Source organism: Cajanus cajan, chromosome 9, assembly GCF_000230855.2.
Source record: "Cajanus cajan strain Asha chromosome 9, NIPB_CcT2T_4, whole genome shotgun sequence".
Lineage (NCBI taxonomy): Eukaryota > Viridiplantae > Streptophyta > Magnoliopsida > Fabales > Fabaceae > Cajanus > Cajanus cajan.
The window spans coordinates 27,338,574-27,354,744 of record NC_138525.1 but is presented as its reverse complement, the minus strand read 5'-3'; the positions used below and the strand labels follow the sequence as shown (position 1 = coordinate 27,354,744).

At 35.2% G+C, this 16,171-nt stretch overlaps 1 protein-coding gene across 3 annotated transcripts in view; it reads left to right on the top strand.

Moving 5' to 3' along the window:
* Positions 1 to 562: 562 nt before the first annotated feature.
* The window catches only part of LOC109815006 (pentatricopeptide (PPR) repeat-containing protein / CBS domain-containing protein), a 28,551-nt gene continuing 12,942 nt past the window's right edge, over positions 563 to 16,171 (top strand). For 2 of the 3 annotated variants that reach the window (XM_020379591.3, XM_020379582.3), the window contains exons 1-9: positions 563 to 890; positions 980 to 1,162; positions 3,506 to 3,638; positions 4,024 to 4,121; positions 4,251 to 4,412; positions 4,500 to 4,568; positions 4,832 to 4,967; positions 5,981 to 6,213; positions 11,857 to 11,934. In XM_020379591.3, coding sequence (XP_020235180.1) covers positions 702 to 890; positions 980 to 1,162; positions 3,506 to 3,638; positions 4,024 to 4,121; positions 4,251 to 4,412; positions 4,500 to 4,568; positions 4,832 to 4,967; positions 5,981 to 6,213; positions 11,857 to 11,934 — 1,281 coding nt within the window. In that variant the 5' untranslated portion in view covers positions 563 to 701. The remainder of the gene's footprint in view (positions 891 to 979; positions 1,163 to 3,505; positions 3,639 to 4,023; positions 4,122 to 4,250; positions 4,413 to 4,499; positions 4,569 to 4,831; positions 4,968 to 5,980; positions 6,214 to 11,856; positions 11,935 to 16,171) is intronic. The other variant, XM_020379578.3, reaches the window with a different exon arrangement.

Genomic DNA, 16,171 nt, shown 5'->3' with positions numbered 1-16,171 from the left:
TGAAAATGATTACTTTTAAAATTAAATTAAACTGAAAATAGAAATATGTAACTAAAACACATTTTTAATTTTTCATCCTTTTATTTAGTTTTAATTTGACTTGATCTCTTAATTTTAGAAAATTAGTATTTTAGTTTATGTATTATATATATTAAATTTTCATTATATATAACTAAAGTTTATAATAAGTTATATATATATAAATTATATTTTAAATTTATAATAAATAATTTATATTATAGTATAAGATTATTCTTTAATCATAATTTATTTTAAATATTAAAAATTAATTCATAAATAATTATAATAAATATAAATAAATTAAATAAACTTTCTAAAAATAAATTAGCCCACCAAAAACAAAAGCACTTCAAGAGATTAAATTAAAAAATAAAAAATATTTTAATAAAAATATATTTAAGTTATCTATCTATCTATCCGGAAATCTAGATAATGTTCAGTTGCAGGCGATTGTGTTGTATTGTCGCTACTCATTGGGCCAGATCAAGTAGGGCCCACAGTGTCTTAGCAAGCCCAACATCCCAATGGACCCAACCCAACCCCATATCCACCACTCCGCGAGCGAGCCATTGCAGATTACACAAGAGAGAGAGAGAGAGTGTGTGTTGTTTCGTTCCATTTCCATGGCGAATGGATAGCGTAAGCGAAGAACCCTCGCCCAGAACAACAATCCTCGAAAAATGCTTCGGACTCACATTCACGTTTTCTCTTCCTTCGCCGCTCCACTCCATCATTCCTCGCGCGTCCGTTCCTCTTCTCTTCCGACACGGCGTCGTTTGGCGAGGACCGCCACCACGACTCACGAGGCCAATCTCAAGCACCTCACTTCGCGCATTGTGCAGCTCACTCGCCGAAAGCAGCTTCGCCAGGTGAGAGAGTGTTTGGAGAGAGGAGAAGAGCGAATGCGGATTGCGTTTTGATTTGATTTCTTGTGTTGTGTGGAATGTTTTCGGTTCAGATTTTGGACGAGGTTGAAGCTGCGAAGAGGCATTTCGGGAAGCTTAACACGATAGTGATGAACGCGGTGATGGAGGCTTGTGTGCGTTGCGGTGACATCGATTCGGCGCTCAGGATTTTCGATGAGATGAAGAAGCGCGATGCTTGCGGTGTGGATACTGTCTCCTATGCCACGCTTTTGAAGGTATTGCTATTAATGTTTATACTTTTTCGCATTTCCTTTTATCATTCCAAAGTTTGCATTTCTTTTCTGTTTGTTCGTTATGACACTGTTAGTTTAATACATCATTTGGTTCTCCAACGTTTTAGGACTTTTCAATTAGGTGCCTAATTTTAAGAATTTTATAGTTAAGTATTTTATTTTATTTTTATTATATTATTGTAATTTAGTCCTTAGAATGTTTGTTTACAATCCATGAAAGTTTACAAAATATTCTTGATACTTATGCACTAAATAATAATCTCATATGGTTGTCTAGGTATGCAGATTTTCATGGTTTGTAAATGAATTTTTAATCATAGAGACAAAATACTAAATCACAAAAAGACGAAAGGCCTAATTTCGAATTTTTTTAGTTTAGGGATCTAATTAAAAATTTCTTAAAAGTCCAGGGGACAGAATGATGTATTAAATTTCTAAATTGATGTATTAAGATATGATACTAAATAATAATCTAATATGGTTGTCTAGGTATGGAGATATTAAGAATATTTTGTGAAGTTTCATGGTTTGTAAATGAATTTTTAATCACAGGGACTAAATTACATAAATATAAAAAGACAAAAGACCTAATTACAAATATTTTTAGCCCAGGGACCTAATTGAAAATTTCTGAAAAGTATAGCAACTAAATAATGTGTTAAATTTTTTTTTTTAATTAAGTATTCTGGTTGTAGAAATGATGAAGTAACTGAATGATATACTGTAATTAAGGTATGTTTGAATGAAGTAAAAGTAAGATAACTTAAGTGTTTTATTTCAGGTAAAATATTTCATTTTTAATTTAAGGAGTTCTCTATTAGATTCCAGTTGACATGTGATAAGTCAAAGATAGAAAAATTTTATGAAAAAGAAAATACTCCAGTTTCTTTTTTCTGTCCACTTAAGTTAGGAGGATAACATACAGGTTTAGGAATGTAACTAATATTAAGAATATTTCTTTTTTATTTATGGTAAGTGTGAAAAGTATTTAAATATTAGCATAAATAAGCATTAAGGACATAAATGGGAAGATAGTAATTAATATTGTTTGAACTTCTTAGTGGACTTATAAATAGAAATGAAATTTTCTTTCAAAGTGGATTGATAGAAGAAAGAAACAGAGGATATTTATTTATTGAAAATACGAAAGAGATTTGATGTCTGTTTATTAATAGACGTGTTCATGCTTTAGGTTCAGCATAAAAACTAAAACTAGAAATAAGGTTTGATACGGTACTAAACTGGTTATAAGTTATAACTGAAGACAACCTCCTAAAAATTAATTGTGATTAGAATTTAAAATTCAAACCAATCCAGTGATCATTTTTCTGTGACTGTGTTGGAGACAAATGTAGGAGATCACCAAAAGGGTTCGAATGAGATCAGATTTGAGATTTGGTTCTATGGATGAGATTAGGCTTATTGCTTTGGGATTTAGGATTCCTAATTTCCTACTTAAGGATTCAGTTCTTAGGATGAAGATGATTGATATGAGTTGAATTGCTTTCTGATTCGGAATTGAGTGTATTTCTGACTGAGTCTGAGATTTAGTGTTTATTTTATCTCATTGTTCTTTAAGTTGGCTTCATTTGCTGAACCAAAAGCAGACAGTTGCGGTTAATGAACTGCTTTAAAGTTTAAACCAAACAGTTTGGTTAGTGAACTTATTAAAAGGTTTGGATCTTTTGTAGTAGAAATGTAGAATTGGATTTGGTTTGCAATCTGGATCGGTTCAATTTGGTTTGCTGAGTTGAATTGCTTTTCTGATTCACAATCGAGTGTGTTTCTGACTGAGTCTGAGATTTAGTGTTTATTTTATCTCATTGTTCTTTAAGTTGGCTTCATTTGCTGAACCTAAAGCAGACAGTTCTGGTAATGAACTGCTTTAAAGTTTAAACCAAACAGTTTGGTTAGTGAACTTATTAAAAGGTTTGAATCTTTTGTAGTAGAAATGTAGAATTGGATTTGGTTTGCAATCCGGATCGGTTCAATTTGGTTTGCTGAACAAGCATTTGATGTGGTATATTTAATGCATTCACACTATGTCTACATGGACACCTAATAGACAACCCCTTAATTAAAATATTCTCTTATGTGAGGATATTTTGAAATGAAAGGATTCTTTCATTTATCACTTAGTTTTATAATCCTTTTATAAAATTCATTTAGCTGCTCCTTTCCTTTTCCTCTAAACCCCTCCAAATGTACCCTTTTAGTCTTACTGATAGTCTCAATTCTTTTAATCAAACAACTCAATTGTCATGCTCTTTAATTGTGTGTTCTTTCTGAGCTTGATTGAAATTTTATTTTACATGCTATATAAAGGGGTTAGGTGAGGCACGAAGAGTTGATGAGGCTTTTGAATTGCTTGAAACTGTGGAAAATGGCACTGCTGCAGGAAGCCCAAACTTGTCAGCTCCATTGATCTTGGGTCTGCTAAATGCCTTAATTAAAACAGGTTAGTCAGAAATCTAACTGATTTTCTGGAACGGTATATAAATTTAGCATATGGACAATGGACATTGGTATTTACTATTTATCCTGATGGGTGTTACTGGAATTGTTGTTATTGACTTATTGATCTCTGCTCTTTGCCTCAGCATGAAGTCGTTCTACTTTTGAGAACTTCTAGCCTTTGAAAGTATATGTTTCTTATTTTCTTGTGCACGAAAATTTTGCTTTTGGTGTTTGGTATATACTACAGTATTGCATGCTTGACAGAATTTTTGTTGATTTTCAATTTTGTAGTGCTAATTGTTTGTTTTTTTTGGTTTGAGACTATCAAGATATTTTTAAAACTTCATGTTGACTGGTGATGTTTTACTTGCAATGCTATAGTGCAGGAGACTTGCGTCGTGCAAATGGTCTCCTTGCCCGTTATGGTTTTGTGCTTCGTGAAGGTGGCAATTTTTCAGTCTCAGTATACAACATACTAATGAAGGTTTTGCTCTGATTCATAATCTTGAAAGAGAGAAAACTTCATTATGAATAACATGTTGCAGTAGTAGGAACTACAAATATTAGTCATAATGGAATTTAATCTTGAATGCTTCCTTTTTCCAAAATTTAGGGCTACATAAACTCAGGCTGTCCACACACTGCAATAAACATGCTCAATGAAATTTTACGTCAAGGCATAATGCCTGACAGGCTCACATATAACACACTAATTTTAGCATGTGTCGAGAGTAAAAAGTTGGACGTTGCAATGCAATTTTTTGAGGAAATGAAGGTAATTGGGATTATTTGAAATTTAAGTTAAATCTTTGGTTGAGAAATATAAAAAGTGTTTTGAATTTTCAATCTTTGATATTTTTAGGGCAAAGCACAGAAATTCGTCAATAATGATCTGTTTCCAGATATTGTTACATATACAACAATGCTTAAGGTCAGTTCAAATTTATCAGTTCAAATTTTGCTTTAATCTGTAGAAGTTTTTGATGGGTAGTATCCATTGTTGTTTTCAATCAGCTTCCACTGATTTCAGTTACTTTCAGTTGTTTTATTTTAATGGATATTTATGTTCACTTATAAATAGTCACGTAACTGATATGCTTTATATATTTGTTTTAGTTTTGGCCTATTATAAACCCTATTGCTGTTTGGGTGTGGGAGGGCTCTTCTCAGTATCTCTCCCTCTTTTTAATGCAGGGTTTTGCACAGGAAAAGGATCTTGCTTCAGTTCTGAAAATAGTGCTGGAAATGAAATCTTATCGGGAATTATACATCGATAGAACTGCTTACACAGCAATAATTGACGCTTTACTAAAATGTGGCTCAGTTAAAGGTATGCTGTCATTTGTTAGAGTTTCTTTAGTTGTGTAGTGATAGTTTCAGGAATGAGTACAAAGTTAAATGTTTATAGTAGTTCCTTTTCCATGGACAGGTGGAGTAAGATATTTGTAATCGTAAGGAGAGCTAATAATTGAAATTATGCCTATGTAATTAATGGATTCTCCTTGTCTCTTGAATTGAAGGGTCAAATAATATTCTACTTCTGTTATTCTTCATTAAATTGTGAGGAAAAAATGTAACTTACAGTTGTGTTTACTGGGGTCACATGTATTCACTAGGATAAGTCAGACTTGTAGGCAACTGAAGCACAAAGCCACTTAAAAATTAAAGCATTCTCCTTTATATGTATGTAATATGTATCTAGCACAAAGAAAAATTAATTAAATTGCAAACAAAAGAAAAAGAAAAAGCTGCTGTTTTTCTAAATATTTGTGATGTATTGGCCACTGCTGCTTGCTGAATGAATTTCAACTGCAAGTTTGTTCTGTACTGTCTGAGATGATTCCATTCTTCTCCCTTATAAAAGAAATACCTATTATTTGGATGGGAGGAAGTAGAGTGGAAGCAGAGATAGGGCGGAAATATGGTTTTTCTATTGTTTTGGAAGGAAAAAGAGAGAAATTTTATGGTGTGGTTCTCACCATTTTTTCTCTCCTAACTAACATGGAGAGAATTTTCTCATTTCTTTACTTTTGTGAGCCACTTACAACTTTTTAAATTTTTATCATCCATTTCTCCCATTCTCCCCTACACAGGGAAAAACTGTATATACGTATCCTCTATTTCTTTCTATTCACTCTTTCACTCATCAAAACAATGCATAGAGAAATTTCCCATTTTTATCCATCCAAATAATACATCTTCACTACATGTGTCTCTTATTTTCTTTCCTGCATTCAAACAAAGGGTTACTCTTTGTGCTTGTGCCCCATCCTTTTGTTTCTTTAAATAATTGATGATTTTCCATTATGTTCTTTTTCTAATTAAATAATCTTTGGGATTTAGATGCTCTGTGTATTTTTGGAGAGATACTGAAGCAGGCTGGTCTGAATCCGGAGTTGAGGCCAAAGCCTCATCTCTACCTTTCCATGATGCGTGCCTTTGCTTTTCTGGGAGATTATGATCTTGTTAAAAATTTTCATAAACGGATTTGGCCAGATTCAGCAGGAACCATATTATTAGTTGCTCAAGAAGAAGCTGATCACCTTCTCATGGAAGCAGCACTGAATGCTGGCCAGGTATTCCCACCCTTACTATTAGTCATTGACATTAAGGCTGAAAAGTTTTTTTTGGTTTTCCCTTGTTAGTTATAATTATTTTATTACGTAAAGAGAAAGGATCTAGGGAGAAAACCTTTAAAAAGGAGGCGGAGTGCATTAATACAACATTTATTGCAGTAGAAGTGATAGTATGAGTACAGCTAATAAAACCATATCTAGTAGACAGTTTTATCAATGATGTATGTGGATGGCATTGTGTCAAATGGTGGAAATATGGTGGTTATATTAAAAAATAAAATATGTACAAGAAATGCAAAAATAATCTGCTGAATATAAATAATGAGATTAATAACTTATATCACGAACAATAAAATTATAGAAAAATCTACTAGGAAATAAAATTCACCAAAAGGTGTAAAACAATATACTATAATAAATACAGATGGATGTGGTAACTACCATCTGAACACTCTCCTCTTCAATTGGGCATATAAATCATATGTATTGAGCTTGTTATAAATGTAGTGAGAACTCCACAGCAAATATTATAGATTTGTCAATTTGGGCCTGGGTTGTCAGGTTGATCCGTTCAACATGGCAATTTTTTGATAAATCAACGAACTCGTTATAAAACCCTGGCTTGCTTAACTACCTTCATAGTTTGCAATAAATCAACGAACTTGGCTAGCTTTTCACTAAACCTAATTTTTTGATCCTTGCATGGCTTGACAATATGTTTTGGTTCAAGTGGGCTGGGTTGGCCTATCTGACGAGTCTTGTAGTTGGTTGTTTCAATTGAATAAAATTAGTAGTCATGCATCAAGACATTCAAATGAAATGGTAACCAACTCAATAGTTTAGTCTTTTCATGAAAGATCAAGTTGGAGCAATGTACAGAGATGCTTGATTGTTGCATTATCCGCTGCATTTGTTTTATTCCTCCAAACTTTAATTCTTGAACCTGAAGCAGTTGACTCAGCCATGATCCATGAGTTCACCCCTTTCTAATGCTATCGCAGCTTAGTGTTATGTGTTTGCACTTGACTTGGAAACGTCATCCTTTTTTTTACTTTTACATAATACTAGGCTCACCCCCCTATAAGAACACATTGCTTTCATCGATGCTAGGTTGCCCCCAATAAGAAAACATTACACTGAAAATGAGCATTAGCAAGAGACCAGACCCAACCCAATCTGCATCTGTAAAGTGAACCACTTACTATGTCCTGTATTCTGAATGTTCCTTTGTCATTTTTGAGAATTGAGGATATGATGGTCATATAGTTGAATTTCCCCACAACTCTCTAGTATCACCTAGGTTATGTTAGTCACTCTTCCTGTACAAGCATAAACTAAGCTTAGATCTGGTGCGACAGCCATGGATTACAGGTTGTATAATAAAAGAGGAATTCAGTTGCTGAAGATGAAGCAAAACCACATAAAAAGGAAGATTCCAACAGGTCAAACATACTGAGTCCAACTGTCCAAGAAACACATCAGCATAATGAGCTGCAGGAGAAACTAGGATCATTATACCTAGCAATTGATATTATGTAAAGGGAGAGAATCTAGAGAGAAAATTGTGTTAATATACAAGTGGGAGAAATTCACCTGCATGGGGTCATTTGGAAACAGATTACCGGTTTGGTATAGTTTCTACTTTCAAAATGTTTTATCCTAATGGGAAAGCTTTGTAATGTTGGAAAATGTCTCCCTTCCCCCCGCCCCCCTCTCCCATGTAAGCAAATGTGGCATTTTGTTGAATTGCAGAACTCACGAGAGTACATTTATCAACCATGCAAAACTGCAGCTCCAAAACCACTTTGAATTTATATCCTGTAGAACATATAATAAGGCCTTGTTTCGCACAGTGATCTGGCTTGCACTCGTCAGGCACGCTTCATGTGCTGGGGTTGAGTCTTGATATAAGATGTTTTTCACTTTGTTTTCTTTTAATTTCATTTCTAGTGCATCAATTTGTTTTGAAAAAGAAAGACAAAATGTTTCAGTTGGGTTTTGAGCCTGAAACCTTGAAGTTAGACCGTTAAACTTAAACCATATAATTTGCTTCACACTTTCAAAGTTCCTTGACACAATATTTGTTTAAATGTTTTTGGCATAAATATAATTAAACCATGTTGGTGAGGTGATTCTGAATTGCCTTTTGAAGGGGTGCACATACTTTCCTAAATAGTGATGGCGGATTTAAGTTATGGACAAAGCAAGGGAGAGATGTTTCCCTTGATAAGATATACTTGATGAGTTAAGCCTTCTCCATGACCATGGAAATGGCCATAATAAGTAGATAATCCAAGAAAAGTATAAGCAAAATGTAGGGTGACTTCGGATTTAGAAGAGTCACGCTTATAATTTTTAAACCCATCCCTATTCCTGCTGGGTTTTTTTGGGTTTAGATAAATCTGCGGGAAACTCATCATATATATATATATATATATTTTTTTTTTTTTCATTTTTAATTTATTTATACATTTATAAATAAATTATGTTATGTGATTAATTATATTTTAATTCAAATAATATATAGCAATTAATAAATAACAAAGAACTTAAAAAATAAAAAGTTGAGAAATAAATAATATTTTTTGTTAAATGTATAATTTTATGTTTGTTATTTAATTATTGTTATGATTTAAGTTATTGAACTATTAAAACAATTTATATTTTTAATGTTGCAGATTTCACATCAATTAGTGGTATGGCCAAATTAGAGAATATAAAAGGAAACAATTTTCACCTTACAAACTGGTTTTGTAAGGTTGAGTTGGATTCAAACCCACGTTCTAAGATGGTATTAGAGCTTATACTAGTTATTGTTGTTGGTATACAATGCCTCACGTGATCAGGCTATTATAGGACCTCTTGTAAATGTCTAGTCTTACAAAATTCATGCTTGAGATGTTTGATCCTCGTGGCATGAGGAGTGTGTTGAAAATCTCACATCAACTAGTGATATGGCAAAATTAGAGAATACAAGGGGAAAACAATTCTCATCTCACAAATTGGTTTTGTGAGATTGAGTTAGGATCACTCACACATTATAAGATTTAGTAATTAAAAATAAATAATGAAAATAAAAAAACTAAAATCTTATCTTTAATATATAGACTCAAGTGAGAATATTTGCTGATATGAGAACATGAAAACAACTAATAACAACTCTTAAATTAAAATAATCAGCTTCGATTAAAAGATTACAAATAAAGTTACTACGTATCACTACCATCATAGTTATTTCCACCATTGTCATGTCATCCCTGTGGCTACTATATCACAACCATTGCCATTGCTACTACCACTGCTGCTGCCGTGTGTATATATATATAAGAACAACTAAAACTAACCCTTGGTTGACTTCATTGTCACTTCCCCCACCCTAGTGCCAACCATTGTTACTGTTGTGACAACTTTCATCATTGTTGCACAACCATTGCCCCCACATTATTATTCCATGTGGTGACAATGATGGTGGGGTGGTATTTGTAGTGACAATGACAACCACCATCATTGCTATGGCTATCGTAACCATTATCACTATCATTGTCACCACAATTAGCATTGTTGCTACCACATGGCGATAGTGAAGGGCGATAGTTGTGGCGACAATGAATGGTAACAATAATAATGATAGTGGTAGAGACAATGACAATGGTGGTGGTGGCAGCAATGGTTGTTATCACTCTCGCCCCAACAATTGCTTTCTAGCTGTTGTGATAGCAATGATTGTAGGGACAATGATAGTGGTGGCATTGATGGTATTGCCACCGTTGCCACAACCACAACCACATGGAGATGGATGTGCTAGTTGTTGCCATAGTGTTGACAATTGTTACGGTGGTGGTGACACCATCTACCCCATATTACAAACATATGAATAATAGTAAACAACTGAAAGTTTGAATAAAAATTTTAATTGTAAGATGAAAATAGTTCGCAAAATGCCTCCTTAGGTAGAGGACTCACATTTGTTTTGTAATATTAAATTAAGTTTTAACTCAAACTTTTAGAAAAGATAAAATTTGAATTAAGAATAATCCGAGAAGCATAAAAAGTCATACAAAACTCCAAAAAAACTAATAAAAAGGTCTGCAATCAACATAAATGAGTTCTAACATAAGATTCCAAAATGAAACATACAACATACATCATAAATTCCAAATCTCCTGATGTCACATCCTTTATTAGAGCATATCCTAACCATAGCCAAGGCATTATGCCTCATCACTAGTATCCTCATGACCCTAGTTGCAAAACACATAACAAAAACAATCAACACAAAACACGAGAGTAAAATGCGTCTAACTTTGGCTCCCATTGTGAGATAATGCCGAGTAGCCACACCCATAAACATATACTGAGGGATATAATATCAGTCGCATAATGCACATTCATTTGCATTCACAAGTCATACAACATACACAGATGATATTAAAATCATAAGCAACACAATAGAATTAACAATAATGTATCACTCAATTTGTAAATATTCACAACTCATACACTTGATGCAATGGACACGGACTTATCTAGATATATACATGCATGTGCCAATAAAATTCATGTACGATAAAACATTTTATGCACATGATGCACATGTATGAGCATAAAACATTTTATGCATATGATGCATGTCATACATATAAGACTCTATGAAACATTTCACTTCATAAACTCATCACATACTCATGTCATTCACATAACATATCCATTACAAAACTCCTATACATACTTTTCTCAATTGATCATATAGCTCACAAACACAAACATCTCAAACACATAATAACTCATAGCACAATAGTTTATCACACAGCATCTCAAATACATAGCTCTAACCCTTTAAACTTTTCATATACACATTATAATTACTCTTTCAACTTTCATATAACAAGTCATGAGACTAAGTCCCTCTGAGTTTGCTCATTGTTCTTAATACTCACCATTATAACTCCAATGCTCTTTTACTATCTTAAGCTTCTATGACCTCATGTGGTATAAAGACGACATCTATAATTACACCTATTATATCAAGTTCATCTTAATTTTATTAGAAAGTTAAGACAATAATTTACAACTTCTTTGTTGACTTCAAGGGTTAGTTTTAACATTACTATTTTTAAAAAATTACAAAACTGTAGCATTTAAGCCTAAATCTAATAGCTTAATCTTCACTCACTAATTTGATCATATCATAAGTTTTAGACCTTCTTTTTATGTGATTCCAACGTCATTGGAATACTAACATTCAAGGTGACAACTCTTATGAAGATCACAAAACCTAATTTAGTTATTTAAGTCTCCTCATAAGGTTTATGAGGTAAAGAAGTTACTTCTCGTGCAGAGGACCTGAGACTCATCTTCTAACTCACATAAATGAATAATGATGAAAGCATGTATTATGTGATTTTGTATCATGATATTTCATAATTCGTATAATTGTTATTTTATTGTATGTGAAATTAATTTATTTCATACAAAGTTGGTTAATAACATTCGTCTTCATATATCACTTAACTTTTCTTTGTATAAAAGAAAACTCTTTCACTTAATTTCCTATCATTTTGAGTTTTGAACATTTTTATTAGCATTGGGAAGTTAATAATGCTCAACCTTTTGATGTTATCTTCATTTGTGTATCTTTGCCAGGTTGATGTTGCCATTAAAACTCTTACAGAGATTGTTTCAAGATGGAAAGGCATATCTTGGACAAGTCGTGGGGGCATGGTATGTAATGTAGTGGTTTACAAATATTGTTGTTTTGAATAGATGCCATTGTTAGTTGTTAAAAGTGTAAACCTTGATTTGTATATCTAGTTTTATCCCTTTCATAGTATATTTTTTGGACCAACTGGTTCTTTAACTGGCCCAGTGGTGGTGTCCTTTAAAGAATGCAAAAAAGAAATTCCCTTGTAAAGTGTAGCTCTTGGCAAGCTTTTGGTGCTAGATTAATATATATTTTTGTGGTCATATGTCATGTAAAGCTGTTTTTTTACTTTCCCCTATTGCTATGACTGTCTAACTCTACTAGGATTCAGAATGTAATACTTTTTGGTCTCATTGTAACTTTGCTCTTGCATATATATATATATATACACACACACACGCACACATACTTCTGCTGAGTGAAGTTGAGTCACTCAAGCATTTATTTAAATCCTCTAAATCTCAAGTTGGTATCAGTGCGAGAATCAACCATAGCCTCACCTGTAGACCTAGGAATAGCAACAAAATCCAAAGAGGAAACAAAAGAAAGATAGGAAGGAGAGAATCGATGACAAGAAAAAGTACATGCATATAAAGGGTTAAGATTACGCGTAGATTGAATCATAGTAGTCAATCGCAGTTGGAGCGGCTGCTATTGCGGCGCTCTGGATCGGAGCGGCCCAACACTGCAACTGTGATGATGTCGCGTCTCGATTTCATGTCACAGTTGGAGCGGCCGAGTCAATCGCAGAGCGGAGCGGAAAAAATCGCGGAATCGTGGCGCATCTTGGACAGATCCTTCATTAAGGGTAAGTCTGTCATTTCACTTGGGTTTTTTTGCCCTAATTCTTCCTTTCTCGTGTGATTTTGCGAAACCACTCTTCTTCTTTTCTCAACTTCTCGCACTCCCTCTCTCTCTCTCAAACACGATTCTCTCACGGGGACGACCGACGACGCACTCCGGTTGTCTTTTTCAGGCGTCTCTCTATCTCTCTCAACGAGGTCATTCAACGTCTCCTCTAGTTTGTCAGATCTGACATCTCTTCCAGTCTGTCTCGTCTGTCTTCTTTTGTCTTCTCTATTTCTAATTCAGTATTTTTTATTTTTTATTTTTTTAATTTCTGATTAATTCAGTTGCTTCTCTATTTCTAATTCAACAGCTTATTTTTTTTAATTTCTGATTCTGTTATCTTTTTATTAGGCTGTTTTTGTCTTTGATAATCAGTGTAATCATGAGCCAACCAACCGCTGCTGGAACTGAAACTAATCCCAATTTTGGTCCCACTCCCACAACAGAAATGTTTAAGCCCATTGGTGACAATATTGATATCTTTTGGAAGTGGAACAGCTTAAAAGACAAAAATAATAAGAGTCACGTTTGATTTTTGTCTAAAAACATCTACCGAAGGAATTACTAGAGCAAAAAAACATCAACTTGGAATAAAAGGCGATGTAGGTGCTTTTAGAAAAATTCTCGAGGATCTAAAATTGGAAATGAAGGTTGCCTATGAGAGGTAAAAAATTTCCTCAGAAGTATAGTTGGAGTGTGTGGATGAAAATGAAGAGGAGGATGACATCCAAGGCATTGCTAGAATTAAGAGACCTTTATCCACATCAAGTGAAGCCACTTCTGTTACCAAGAGGAGTATAAATGTCAAAGGTCCCCTTGATTTGCACTTAACTAGAAAGGCAAAAGAATGTATCAAATTGAATAAGGGGTTGAGGCAAACAAGTTTAAATGATGCTTGTAATAAGGAAGCAAGAGCAAGGGTAATTCAATACATTGCTCGCTTTTTTTATCGGAATGGAATTGCATTCAATGTTGCTATAGATCAAAGAGCTTCAAATTGATGGTTGAAGCTATTGGCACCTATGGTCCCCATTTAACGCCACCAAGCTATAATGAATTAAGAGTGCCATTCCTTAAAAACATAGTAGTCAATAGCGGTTGTCATAGTCGCAATCGCGGCGTGTCGGGTTGGAGCGAAGCGGCTCCGTGCCGCTACAAAAAGTTTGTTGCGGAGCACTTTGAAGGAGTGGTCAGAGCAGCCGCGAAAGCGGCGAAGCGTGGCGGCGCGATTGCGGGTGGGCGACGAATCTTCTCTTCTTTTTCCGGCAGATCTCCACCGATCTGTCTTCTTCTCCGACGAATCTCCGTCGATTTGTCTTCTGTGGTAGATCTTTGTCTATCTGTCTTCTCTGACAGCGCTCTGTCTTCTCCGATGGTGGCTCTGTCTTCTCCAGCATCTACAGACCTGTCTTCTTATAAGAGGGAAGGCAGCGGTGACGGCTCACGATTAGAAGGGTGGAAAAATAATTAGGGTTGGAAAAGTTGGGCCAAATGGGCCAAGTTTTATTTTTTCTTTTGATTTGATTAAGGGCCTTTTACTTCACTATTTTTTTTTTTAGAAACTAACTTCTCTTTATTATTAATTATTATTATTGTTGAGAGAAATGGTAAATGCAATGAACATATCCTTGTGTATTGCAAAATGAAAGATAGGTTTATATACAAAGTAGTGGGCCTAAGCCCATGTAGTCAAACTATATCTAACACTCCCCCTCAAGCTGGTGTATATAGATCATATGCACCAAGCTTGTTACAAATATAATCAATCCATAGGTGTATCAATGGGCTTGGAGCTCATTAGCCCAGTTTCCTCTAAAATATCCAATGCATACTTCCTTTGAGATATTACAATTCCATTTTTAGATTGTGCTACCTCAATCCCCAAGAAATATCTAAGTTTACCAAGGTTTTTTGTCTGAAAGTGATAGCAAAGATGTTGTTTTATCTGAGAAATGCATGATGGTCACTGCCAGTAAGAACAATATCATCAACATACACTATCAAGTAGATGCACCCAACAGTGGAATGTCGATAAAAAACAGAATGATCAGCTTCACTTCGAGTCATACCAAATTGTTGGACTACGGTACTAAATCGACCAAACCATGCCCTTGGAGACTGTTTAAGACCATAAAGTGATTTGCGGAGACGACATACCAAATCGGAAGACTCCCCCTGAGCAACAAACCCAGGAGGTTGCTCCACATAAATTTTCTCTAGCAAATCCCCATGAAGGAAGGCATTTTTAACATCTAGTAGTTGATAGAGAGGCCAACGGCGAAGAGCAGCCATGGCTAAGAATAATTTGACAGAGGCCATCTTGGCAACGGGGGAGAATGTATCACCATAGTCTAATCCAAAAATTTGAGTATAACCTTTGACGACCAAACGAGCTTTGAGGTGATCAATGGTGCCATAAGGACCAACCTTGATTGTGAAGATCCAGCGACACCCAACCACATACTTCCCAAGAGGCAAAGGAACAAGATCCCAAGTACCATTGTTCTGAAGAGCACATAGTTCATCAATCATGGCCTGTCGCCAACCAGGGTGGGCTAAGGCATCACCTACAGTTTTAGGAATAGACACAGAGGAAATAGAAGAGAGACAAGTATACTGGGAAGAGGATAACCTGTGATAACTCAAAGTAATATAATGAGGGGAAGGATTACGAGTAGAACGATTACCTTTCTGGAGGGAAATAGGGAGGTCAGACTCAAGTGGTTGGGCCGGAGGGGACGAAGGTGGTGGCACCGGAAGAGAGTTGCCAGGGGGCCCAGTAGGAAGGCGAGAGCGTTGCCGACGATGATAAACTTGAAGGGGAGGTGGAGGTGGTGGGTCGGGTGAAACAACAAACATAAGAGGAGGATCAAGGGCAAGAGGGGTCGAGGAGGGGGCAAGGACATGTGTAGAAGAAGATGAAGGAGAAGGAAAGTAAAAAGAAGACTCGAGAAAGGTGACATCAGCTGAAATTAAATAGCGACGAAGGGAGGGTGAGAAACATTTATACCCTTTTTGAGACCGAGGATACCCTAAAAAGACACATTTGTGAGACTGAGCGGATAGTTTGTCAAGGCCAGGACTATGATTATGGACGAAACAAGTAGATCCAAAGACGCGAGGAGGTAGAGGGTGGAGAGGGTGATTGGGAAACAAAATAGTGAGATATTTGATTATTGAGAACAGAAGATGGCATTCGATTGACGAGATAACATGCAGTGAGAACAACATCATCCCAAAAAGGTTGAGGAACATGACCATGAAGTAAGAGGGTGCGAGTGGTCTCAAGCAGGTGTCTGTTTTTGCGCTCGGCCACCCCATTTTGTTGAGGGGTATATGCACAAGATGTCTGATGCAGAATACCATGGGAAGTCATGAAGGCTTGAAAGGAGTGAGAGAGATATTCAC